The 11,791-nt window shown below is 38.9% G+C and overlaps 1 protein-coding gene across 3 annotated transcripts in view; it reads left to right on the forward strand.

Moving 5' to 3' along the window:
* Positions 1-10,204, forward strand: part of LOC123377390 (TCDD inducible poly(ADP-ribose) polymerase) — a 72,321-nt gene extending 62,117 nt beyond the window's left edge. For all 3 annotated transcript variants that reach the window (XM_045030244.1, XM_045030245.1, XM_045030243.1), the window contains exons 3-6: positions 695-863; positions 2,773-2,954; positions 8,839-9,114; positions 9,491-10,204. In XM_045030244.1, the coding sequence (XP_044886179.1) occupies positions 695-863; positions 2,773-2,954; positions 8,839-9,114; positions 9,491-9,938 (1,075 nt within the window). In that variant the 3' untranslated portion in view covers positions 9,939-10,204. The remainder of the gene's footprint in view (positions 1-694; positions 864-2,772; positions 2,955-8,838; positions 9,115-9,490) is intronic.
* Positions 10,205-11,791: the final 1,587 nt, after the last annotated feature.

Raw genomic sequence — 11,791 nt, forward strand, 5'->3', positions numbered from 1 at the left:
CTCATCTATAATGAACAAATATCTCTGTACTAGGAAGGTTCTTTTCTTTCTGTGCTTATACAATATTTCCTCACCAGTGTCCTAATCGATATATTAAGGGTTAGATTGCCCATAGTCTGTGTTTGTTGGAAAAAGAACTAGGAACCTTCCCCTCTTCTATTCTCTAAGCACGGAGCAGGTGGTCCCTATAATAGGAGGATGAGTGCAGTGACAAACCCCTTTTAACACTTTCTACAAAGGGGGTGGAGAGAAAGTAGGGTTGTGGCTCCATTGCTTTTCCTCCTCATTGGCCAGCCAGAGAGAGTGAAACATCCTGCAGCATCCTAAGATATGGAATAGTAGATACACAACCTGGAGTTCTGGAACTTCCTGACCCCCCCCCCCAAGATGGTACAGCTCCATGCTGTACAGAGCCATGTTTTGCCGTAATCTGGCTATAAATAGGGAGGCCCAAATTGTGTCCACTTACATCCCATGCAGCCCTGCTGAAGTCCATGCGGTTGCTTGAGGTATGAGTACAGAATTTGACCCTGAGTGCTCAGAGTTCCACCTTAGTTTAGCTTGCCAGTAGTGGATAAGCCTGGTGCAATTGAGACATGTTGTAATAGCATTGTTTCCAACCCCCCCCCCCCCCCCAAGGTGTCCTTGGATGGATTAAAAATTGAAAATTCTTTGTTTTTCTTATTCTTTCCAGGGGACATGAGTTTTTGGTAGATCTGAATGTTATGAACTTGTATGAAACCATTGAGTTTGACCAAATGCGGAGGCTGTCCACACCATCCTGCACCAGTTCCAATTCCAACTACTACACAGTCTGGAAATACTTCTGCAGGGACCATTTTGGCTGGAGAGAGTACTCAGAGGTATCTGAAACTTTCCATAAACCTGTTTTGGACCAAAATTAAATTGGAAACACCTGCTCAGGTGGAGTGGGTATCACTCCTTCTTGATCTCTTTGCCCAAAACAAATGTAATCTGTATAATATTTGATGTGTTCTTTCTCAGGGGGCCAATACTCCTCATTTGCAGGGGGCTGAATAGTTTTCGTCTCCACTGCGAATCTATTGATGTATAATATAGCAAAGATTTTGTTTCTCTGTTGTCAAAATTCACCCTGAATCGTATGGCCATAGAAAGCTTCCAGGACTGCAGAACACCGCAGTCCTTCTGCAAGTGCAGAGGCTCTGGGCTGGGGCAGGGAAGGAACAGGGACTTGGCCAGTGGTTCTATCATTGGCCTGATTCATTGACCAAAGTGTTGTGAAGGTGCTTCCCATTGGTTTCATCAACTACTCTAGTGAAGAGATTGGAGTAGCAGCTGTGTGACTACGTAACCCCTACCTATAGGTTAGCAGTGTATTTTAGTTCTGCCCAGCCCCAATCTCCACATAGTTCCCCTGTTCAAACTCATTTACTTGGTCTTAGTGAACTGGGGCAGGATCTTGAATTTCATCTGCTGGGCTTAATCTTGCATTAGGGGCACCTGCATTGGGGCAGTGTGGAGCCACATTGCCCCAGGTTGGAGTGCCAAGAGGGACTGTGCCTCAAGGAGGCAGAATCCTTCTCAGAGTTCCCCAGCAAGCAGAAGCAGAGCACCCATTCAGACAACAGACTACGCTTTCCTGTGTGCCCTTTTCTCCTTGTATACCTGCAGAGCTGCTGAGTACGGGCTGGTCCTATAGGATTAGATTTATTTTCAGCTTGTACCTGGCTTAGACTTGTTTCTGTAAAAACACAGAAGTAGAGAACCACAAGAAGAGTTTTAGTAAAACAGAACCACTAAACCTCTGTAATGCTTTCCTCTTTTTGAGAGTCTATTGGCTCAGGGAGCAATGTTTCCAAAATCCACTGGTATCAGAGAATGAAACTAGTTAGTTCCAAGTGCATCACCAGAATCATGAGAACACTGTTGCACTTTGTTACATAAAGGTGTATAATATTTCTGTGCATTAGTCTCCAATTCCTCCTTTAGAAACAGACACAAATGTAGAAAATTACTTAACCATCAGGGTGACTGTTGAATAGAATCAATACTGCATACAGCCAGCGGAGACAGCAATAAAATGAGAACTATGCTCTGCTGAACTTTTGTTCCACAAGTGACCTGTGATAACATTTTAAATGTGGAAGCTGACTAATAGGTACTATCAAATTTAAGAGCAAATTAACACATGCTAGTTTCAGGGCCGTGTGGCTAATCCCAAAAAACTGATTTTAAGGTATGAGAGAATATGTTATAGAGACTTATCCTTAAAGGAGAAAACTTTTCATTTTGATCAGTTCATTGTTCTGAAAACTCACTTTGGGAAGGCAGATGAATGGTTTAATGCTGGGATTCCTGTGTTCAATTCTCATCTTTACCAGTGACTTGCTGTATGAGCTTCAGCAAGTCACTTAACCCTTCTGTGCCTCAGTTTATCCATCTGTAAAATGTGGATGCTATTATTTCTCACTCTCACAGGAGTATAGTGAGACTTATTTTATATTTGTCAAGCATTCTGAGATCCTTGAATGAAGAACAATCTAAATGCAAATGAATAAAATGAATATGTAAATCATATTAAATGTAATTCTCCATTTTATTAGTGCTTCTGAAGCAGACATTTGAGGTTTATAATGTGATTAGACAAATACCCATTTAACCTTTTAGCTGGGTAATTGAACTGTTATATTATTAAAAACACTTTACAAAAACAGTTGAAGATAGAAGCAGCGTTAGTTCTTTTGCATTAAGTTACCATAACTTAGTTTTCTTTCTTTCTTTCTCAAACAGCCTGTTGTACGATTGATAGAAGAAGCCAACTGTCGGGGTCTGAAAGAGGTCCGGTTTGTTACCTGGCACAATCAGTATATCTTGAACATCAAAGATGGCTTCCAACAAAATGCATGTTTCCGAAGAGAAATCAAGAGGAGACCCCTTCTTCGCTCATGTATTGTGCTGATGCCATTCTTACAGTAGGTATCCTGGGGCGGGGGAGGTTGAAAACCTTTTACTGTGAAAGGGGACTTTTCAAAGGTCCTTCAACAATGGTTACTTTCCTTCTTTAAGACATGACAGAGGGAATTTTTCCTTACTGGCTAGGAAAATCTAGAAATAATAGGTATTGTCCAGTATTATTTACTGCAGGCCTCTCAACTCAAATCAAGTGCTTTGGTACTCAATCTAGTAGGATTTCTGAATTAGTGATACTTATTTTTTATGTATAAATATGGGCCCTGATTTAGTAAAGCATTCTTATAGAGGAAAGGTGCTTAAGTGCTTTCCTGAACCAGGACCATAGATTTTTCACTTAGAAAGATCCCAAAGCTTTGAACACTTTACCAATAGATTTATAAACATGTAGCAGAATCACTTCACCCCGCACACAGTTGAGTGCAGCCATCTCTGTGGTGAAACTCTGCAACTATTTAACAGCCCACAGCAACACTGCTCAGCAGTTTAGAAGTAGAAGCAAAGAATAACTCTAGTATTAGGCTTAAAGTTCTTTTCTCTGACTTTCTCATGCACAGTGTAGATTTCCTTGGGCATGTACTGGAGATGTTCACTGAAAAGTAACTTAAGTAATAACAGTAGCAAAATATCTCAATTATAGCACTATACTGTAGTTAAGTGCCAATTCTGAAATGACCCTCCATTGTCCCACAACAGGAATCAGCCTGAGCTGTGAATTCCTGAGCTCAATGTGCATTATGTTTCCAAATGTTTGAAGCTGAGGTTTAAGTTCAAGCCTATCTCTGAAACATACTGATTTATTGATCATGGAGGATTGTGTTCCATGACCAATGGAGCAGGGAAATGGCATGCCAACGCTTAATGGCCTTTTCTGGCCTGGCACTTTAGAATGCCTACAGGGCACAACCCTACTGTAGCTGAGCACAAACCTTTAAAGTCCCCAATCCATTGAAATCACTTGCATACAAGCAAATAGTTGGAAAGTGCTGGCCACAAAATGTCGGGGATGTGATAGGAAGAAACTGGATCTATATTTAACTTACTGCACCCGTGAGTAGCCATTTTCTCCCCTTGAATATGATTTCTAGCCTGTACTCAAAATCTAACCTGCAGTAGTGCGCAACTCTACACAGGTGCACACGTTTGGTAGAAGGCATAAGGAGCCTTCTACTCTCCCCAGCCCTTGTATCCTTCTGTTCAGGCAAAGTCTTATTTGAGAGAGCAGGCACTGATTTCTGGTAGCAGTTTGTGTTGTTGATTAGCTACCTAAATGGGATCACTCTTGTACTTCTATCTAGTGCATGCTGCAAACCGTGAAATAGTAGAACTTCAGTGCTTAAAGAAGTCAGCACTTTCAGAAATGTCACCATAATATCAACAGTGTTGGATACTGCAATGTAATTTCTGTATTTCTACTGGCTTGGCTCTCAGCTTCCAACTACTAGGTGGTACTATGGAGAGCCAACCTTTAGCTGACTGCTCCTCCTTTGTCACCCTGCCTCAGCTATTCTGTGAATTCTAATGCAAGCAGGAGGGGTTGAGGCAAGAAGTGAAAGGGAACACTTGGCCCCTGGTTCTGAGAGTGGATGAAAGGTGGGGAGGACCGGCCTGCTGTCATGAGGGAAAGCCTGTTGTGGGATGTAGGAGCTTGGGACCTCCAGCAGCTTGGACGGACATCTGGGTGTGTATCTGAACTCCAGACACACTGTATCCATATTCATATGACGCTAACATTCACCCCAATCCATCGTGGCCCTCCTGTGGCTGAGTACCTTCCTGTCCCCAGGCTCCCAGCTTATGTAGAGAATCATACCAGCCAAGGCTTTCACAATGCTGGCATCTATGCACTTAACACCTTGCAGGATGAATAACATCCTTCCCACTAGGGCATGCTGGCTGGCTTTTTTTTCTTTTTAAAAGGATATAATTTACAGATGTACCCAAATTTGGGCTTCTGAACATGAGAGGTACAGATGTACTTGAAACTTGCCAAACTGTTGTCCACATTTCTGCTTCTCACTCTCTTTAGTGATCACCAAGCCATCAGTTCTGGCTTCATAAAAAACAAATGTTTAAAAACACTTTATCATTTTCAAGAACAATTAGAGATAAAGCATGCCTTGTTTTATCATCCTCTGCATTGGGGGTGAACTTGTTCACCCAAAGACCAAATGAGAAAAGTGTTGCATTGTAATCCTTTTTGATTAGAACTCATAAAAATGCCATTTTTGTGATCTCACCAGCACAGCTGGAAACATTGTCAGAGTCCAGTAGTTAGGAACATATTGTCCTCTTAGCAAAGGGGTGGAAGTCATTAGTCTGACTGGCAGCTTGTCATGCTGGGCCAATCAAAGAAGATTTAACTGCTGTATTAGGTCTAGAATGCTCATTAGCTTGCTAAAGTGTTATAGCATCATAATTGTGAGGTGAAAGTTAATTTGTTCAGGGCCTTGAACAAGTAATTGTTGGAAATATTTTCAGTTATAGTCTGGTGTGGGGAAAACCAAGAACTATAAAACGATATTGGAAAAAAGAGTAAATATATAAAAACATGGACTTCTAGTTATAACACTTCTGCTTCTAATCTTAGGGGGAAAATAAAGACGTGAGGTGTTTTCCTTCATATCCAACTGATATTTTGCTGAGTGCCTGTTTTACTATAGTTTAAGGGTCTGATCCTGAAAGGTGCTGGAAATCTGCAACTCCTAGTGACTTTAGTAGACTCATAGTGAAATTTCCACTGTCCTGTCATAAACCTCTGTAGTTCTTAATGCAGTACCCCTGAGACTTTTCACAAATAACCCAGTTATCTCTCACCACTTATTAGTGAAAGATAGCAGTGTGCTGTAGGAGGGATCTTAGTATTCAGACTTTATTACTTTACAAAATATTCTATAGTACTTCATTAGTTCACTATCAAGTACAGTGGCTGCCATTGAAAAGTCAACATTTGCCACCAGTTACAAACAGTGATTGCCCCTTTTTTCCTATCTCTAAAATAAGAGAGAGGATAGGATACTTAATGTAGGAGTTGTGATAAATGTCTGATAATGGTTGACAACAGTTGACTTTTTAATGATTTTTCATGTATTATAAATGCTTACAATTAATTTACACTTGTCAAAATAAAGGAAGAAAGTACATTAAGTGATGAAATATCCTTAATGATTTTGTTTGCTTGTTTACGCTCTAATCTGTAACATTTTGTTAATTTGCACAAGGTCTTCCAATCACCAGCATGAATTAATAAGGTTCTATTGTAACTTTGTTACCCACTGACCCTTTTCCCCTTCAAGCAAAAAAGCAACAAACCAACCCCCATTGTAATATCACAAACAATTACTACAAAATCATTAGGAAGGTACATTTACAATCCATCCTCTGGGTTTCCTGTAAGATATTAATGAACATAGTGGGCCAAATTCTGAGCTCAGTTAAACTGGTACAAATAAATCCAGAGTTGAAGTCAATGGAGTTGTTGTGTTTATAATAGGGCTGTAACTAAGATCAGATTTTGGCTAGTGGTTCTACTTTTCAGCATTGTAGAACAGATGAGAACTATGTAAGGAGATACTTTTCGGAGTAGAACTATGCTTAAATCTATCTTGTTAAAAATGGTGTTTCAGGGATCACTGTTTGTTGTTTCTCAGAGACCCAAATCAAATCTGATAGAAAAACTGTTTTTAAAAAAAAAACTAACTATTTTTTAGCCCTGTAAGTTCAGCCTTTAATCAGAAAGTCATATTGCATTCTTTCTAGCTTACACATCACCAACAATAAAGATTCTGCAATCAGAACTTAATTGACAATTCTGCTGATGATGCATGAACAAGAATAGAATCCAGCTCCCATAGTTGTGTTGGCTCTGCTATGAAAAGCAGGGAGAATATAACTTAGTCAGTAAAGAGTCTCTGAATACACAGAGAGCAGACTGAGTAAGAAATTGCCAGTTTTACACACTTTTCAACTAGAACCACACTTTAACCCAAGGAAATTGGCTGCAATAGTGATGCCTTCAGCAAATTCTTAGATACACATAGTGCCATAGTAAACTTTTTTTTATAAAGTTGGCATAGGGAGCTAAATCTTGCTTGCCTTTCCCATCCAGTGAGTTTCACTGACCTAAAGTCAACTATTTATATAAGGAAGGCAAGCAGGATTTGGCCTGAGATGTAGACAATACTCAACTCACCTCTAATGTAGCCAGTTGATAAACAGAATGTTCTCACGTCTGTCTTTTCTCCTAGCCAGAGCACATAGATTTTTCCTGTTTCAGTAGTGATAAGTTTTGTAAAATAAAAGTGACCTAGTAACTTTAAGGGTGTGCTTAATATGAGCTCCACTGCTTGAGATTCGATACACAGCTGTACCTTGCGTGTCAAAGTCTAAGTCAGAGATTGGCAGTTTCATAATTTGATCTTGGCCAAGTGGTATTGCTTACTCATGACTACTCTTTACTGATCACCTGTGCCAAGGCTTGGCCCTGGAATCAGAGGAAAGTGTCCATATCAACTTCCTTCCTTCCTGCTTCTCCAGTGCCTGAGTCTGGCAACTGTAAAATGAGTTGAGGTCAAGTGCTTAGCTCATGCAAACTGACATAGCTGCATTGACTTCTGTGGAGCTACAGATGATGTAAATAGGTGAAGTTCTGGCCCTCAAATTTTAAGCTCATAGAACCTGACTGTCCACAGCCTTATTCGACCATGGGACTACTCAATTAAGCAAGCATAATTCAGTTGAATAAGGCTTGCAGCTTCAGGTCCCTAATCAGGTGAATATAAGCCAGAAACTGCTAGTTTTCTAAAGTTAGCCAGTCTTAAATGTACCTGCCCACAAGCATGAAACATGCTTCAGAACTGGAATTATTCACTATGGGTGAAATCTTGGCTCCACTGAAATCACTGGCAAAATTCCCATTGACTTCAGCAGGGCCAGGATTTCACCCTCTATTTATTTTTGTGCATTTTAATAATCCAACCAAATGTACATGTAGCCAACACTTACAGTTTTCCTCCCTCTGGCTTGAATGGTCCTTTGCTGCCACAGCCTTTACAGACAGCAGCATTGCTCCTCCCTCCTATGTGTCACCTCTTACCTGGCAGCACTCCTGGCAACAGAGGCTGGTTCAAGGCATGAAAATAAACAAATGCAGATATGCAAGTAAAAGCAACTAATTCTAGAGAGCTTTCCTCAGGACATTAGAGCAATAATACGCAACACTGAAATTCAGCTATCTTTTGTGGTATTACTTATGTTTACCCATTATTTATCCAGGATCATAAATCATGCGGGCCTTTTCTTCTTGAAAGGTGTTCAAAGGGAGTTTCAAAATGTTCTTTTGTTCTTATTTTGTATGTTGCTTGTTCAACGGAAACGGTTAATGAATCTCAGAAAGTTTGTAAAATAATTCCACTTCCATTTGGTAGCGTTCTGTCTGTAGGAGAGATTTAGAAACAATTATCTACCCCTGACCCATGTAGCAACTCATTCTAAGTTTCTCTGCAGATTAGAAGCCTTACTAATTACTATGACAATCAGTTTCCACCAGTGGTGTTTTCACTGAGATTTTTCCCCCTTAGTGAACTGATTCTGTACTCAGGCAAGCTTATGAGAGTTTTGACATTGGTTTGAATGGACGCAGGACTAGGGACTAAACAGATAAGATGTTTGGCATGCTCTTTTTAAACAAGAATTTGAGCTATATAACTTACTGCATTGCTTTATAGCCGTAAAGCAGCAATAGTTTAAGAGAATCTCATAGACTAAGGTCAGAAGGGCCATTGTGAACATCTGGTCTGAACCTTGATAACTAAATAATTGTAGTTTAAAAGTCTTTTTTTATTTCTGATTTTTTTTAAAATGCAAACTCTCTCTTTCCCAAACTAGGACTCTGGGTGGCAATCCTCCAATACCTTCTACATCAGCTGAACAAGCCTCTTCACAAGTCTTATCTCCGACTGCTGTTACCTCTCCAAACCTTTATCCTGAAACTTGGATTAGTATGGATCCAGCTCAGGACTTCATCCAAGTGCCTGTTTCTAAAGAAGATAAAAGCTACAGAACCATTTACAATCTGTTTCACAAGACTGTGCCAGAGACCAAATATAGAATTTTGAAAATACAAAGAGTGCAAAACCAGTTTCTCTGGGAGAAATATAAAAGGTGAGTCCATATAAATAGTCTTCTTTTATCATGTTGGAAAACTTCCCTTCTGAAATAAAAAAGAAATGATGGTGTTGGCCATGAAATATTATCTGATTGTTAAGCAGAATATATAAACTTCATCAAATCTCTTCTTTTAAAAAAAAAAAAAAAGCAACAGCTGTAAGTTGAATAATTTTGCTTGAAAAATAAACATCAGTATACATCTTACACACATGTTCAGGAAATAAGGTTATATGCTACATTTTGACATATTGAAGAAGTGTTCTAATTTTACCTTTTGCAGTTCTAACATTCAAGATAGCACTAATATGTCGAGAACTTTTTATCCATAGAGCTGCACTGAAAATTCATCTTTTTTCTTTTTCTATTCCAGGAAAAGGGAATATATGTCTAAAAAAATGACAGGGCTTGACAGAATAATGAATGAAAGGCACCTGTTCCATGGTACCTCCCAAGATGTAGTGGATGGAATCTGCAAGCACAACTTTGATCCACGAGTCTGTGGGAAGCATGCCACCATGTTTGGACAAGGCAGTTACTTTGCCAGAAAGGCGAGCTACTCTCATAACTTTTCCAAAAGGTCACCCAAAGGAGTTCATTACATGTTTTTGGCTAAAGTACTGACAGGAAGATACACAGTGGGCAATCATACTATGAGAAGACCGCCACCTGTGAACCCTGGCAGCATCACCAGTGACCTTTATGACTCTTGTGTGGACAATTACTTTGAACCTCAGATCTTTGTCATTTTTAACGATGACCAGAGCTATCCTTATTTTGTTGTTCAGTATGAAGAAGTTAGTAACACTGTCTCCATTTGAAAATCCTCCATGCTGCTAAATTATTAATGATAATGAACTTTTATCTGACATTTGTAGTAGTTTTTGTGAAAAAATATGAACTTTGCAGAACTGATTAAAGTTAGTGGCTTGGAAGAGGGCTTAAAAAAATAAAAAAGAAGAAATCCTGACGTGACCAGTTGTGCACTTGCTGTTTCATTATGTATGTGCAAATTGTAAATATTTTCCCATCCTTTTGTTATAAAACCCTGTTTATTTATGTTAGTAAATATTCATGTTTAAAAAAATGTTTGGGTCAAATTATTTAAATTATGTTGTGCTTATGCATATAATTGTTGGTTCATAGTTGACTTGAACATTTATTATGCCCGAATCCCGAAATTTTAAACTTTTTTAAATGCAGGATCAAGATACTCTTGGTTGCAAGTTATTACAAGAATTGTCCGAGAAGCTCTCTGAACGAATAATGTTGACTTTTAGAAAATGTTTGGAACATTAAGGAAGTTCTTGAGGACTGGAAAAAAAGGTAATATGCCAAAACTTAAATAGGATAAATAGGATGACACATACTTTAACTGACATATTTAATTAACATAGATCCTGGGCAAAATTATAGAAAGGCTGCTATGGGATGCTGTCCATAAAGAATGAAAGGATGGTAGCATAATTAATGCAAATCAACATGATTTTATAGAATCATTGAATTGTAGGACTGGAAGGGACATTGAGAGGTCTTCTGGTCCAGTCCTCTGCACTCAAGGCAGGACTAAGTATTTTATGGGAAATAGGTCTTGTCTAGCAAACTTGATATCTTTTCTTTTATGGGATTACAAGTTTGATTGGTAAAGGTAACCGTTGACATTCTATATTTGACTTAGTCCTGTGTGACATTCTAATTTTAAAACATTAGCTGTCTTCAGAATCAGTGTAACCCACATTAAACTGGCTAACTCATAGATCTTAAAAAGTAAATGTAAATGAGGAATCCTTATCCTATGAGATGTTTCTAGTGAGGCCCCATAGGAATCTGTTCTTGGCTCAAAGCCATTTGATATCTTTAGCAACGATCTGGAAGAAAATATAAAATCATTGATGGTAAAATTTGCAGACAACACAAAAACTGGTGGAGTACATAATGATAGGACTAGTCAATTACGCAGACCAATTTGGACTGCTTGATAAAAACCAGCTTATTTTAACAACACACATTTCAATACAGCCAAATGCCAGGTCATATGTAGGAACAAAACAAAACAAAAACAAACAAAAAAAGCTGGCCATAGTTACAAGAGGGGAGATAGTATCCAGGAAGGCAGTTAAACTGAAAAGGATTTAGGGATTATGGTATGTAACCATCTGCATATGAGCTCCCAGTCCGATGCTGTAACTAAGAGAGAGAGAACATAATCCTCAGGTAGATAAGCAGGGGAATATCAAGTAGGAGTAGAGAGATGGCATTGTCTCCGTTTAAAATACATATATTAGTGAGTCTCCAGTTCTGATGTCCACATCTCATGGAGCATGTTGAAAAATTGGAAAAGGTACAAAAAAGAACTACAAGAATAATTTGAGGTCTGGAAAACCCACTTCCTAGTGAGAGACTTCATGTGTTTAGCTTATCTAAGAGAAGGTTAAGGAGTGACTTTGATCATGGTGTACAAGTAGTTGCATGATTCCTGATAGTAGCTCTTCAATCTAGCCAAAAACACCCATAATCACATTTAATGGTCAGAAGCTGAGGTTAGACAAAATCAGACTAGAAATGTAGTGCAATATTTTAACAGTGAAGATAATTAACTTTCAACTTACCTAGGGACATGGTGGATTCTGTCTCACTAGAGGTCTTTAAATCTTTCTTTAACTTTTTCTAAAAT

Source organism: Mauremys mutica, chromosome 9 (genome assembly GCF_020497125.1).
Source record: "Mauremys mutica isolate MM-2020 ecotype Southern chromosome 9, ASM2049712v1, whole genome shotgun sequence".
Classification (NCBI taxonomy): domain Eukaryota; kingdom Metazoa; phylum Chordata; order Testudines; family Geoemydidae; genus Mauremys; species Mauremys mutica.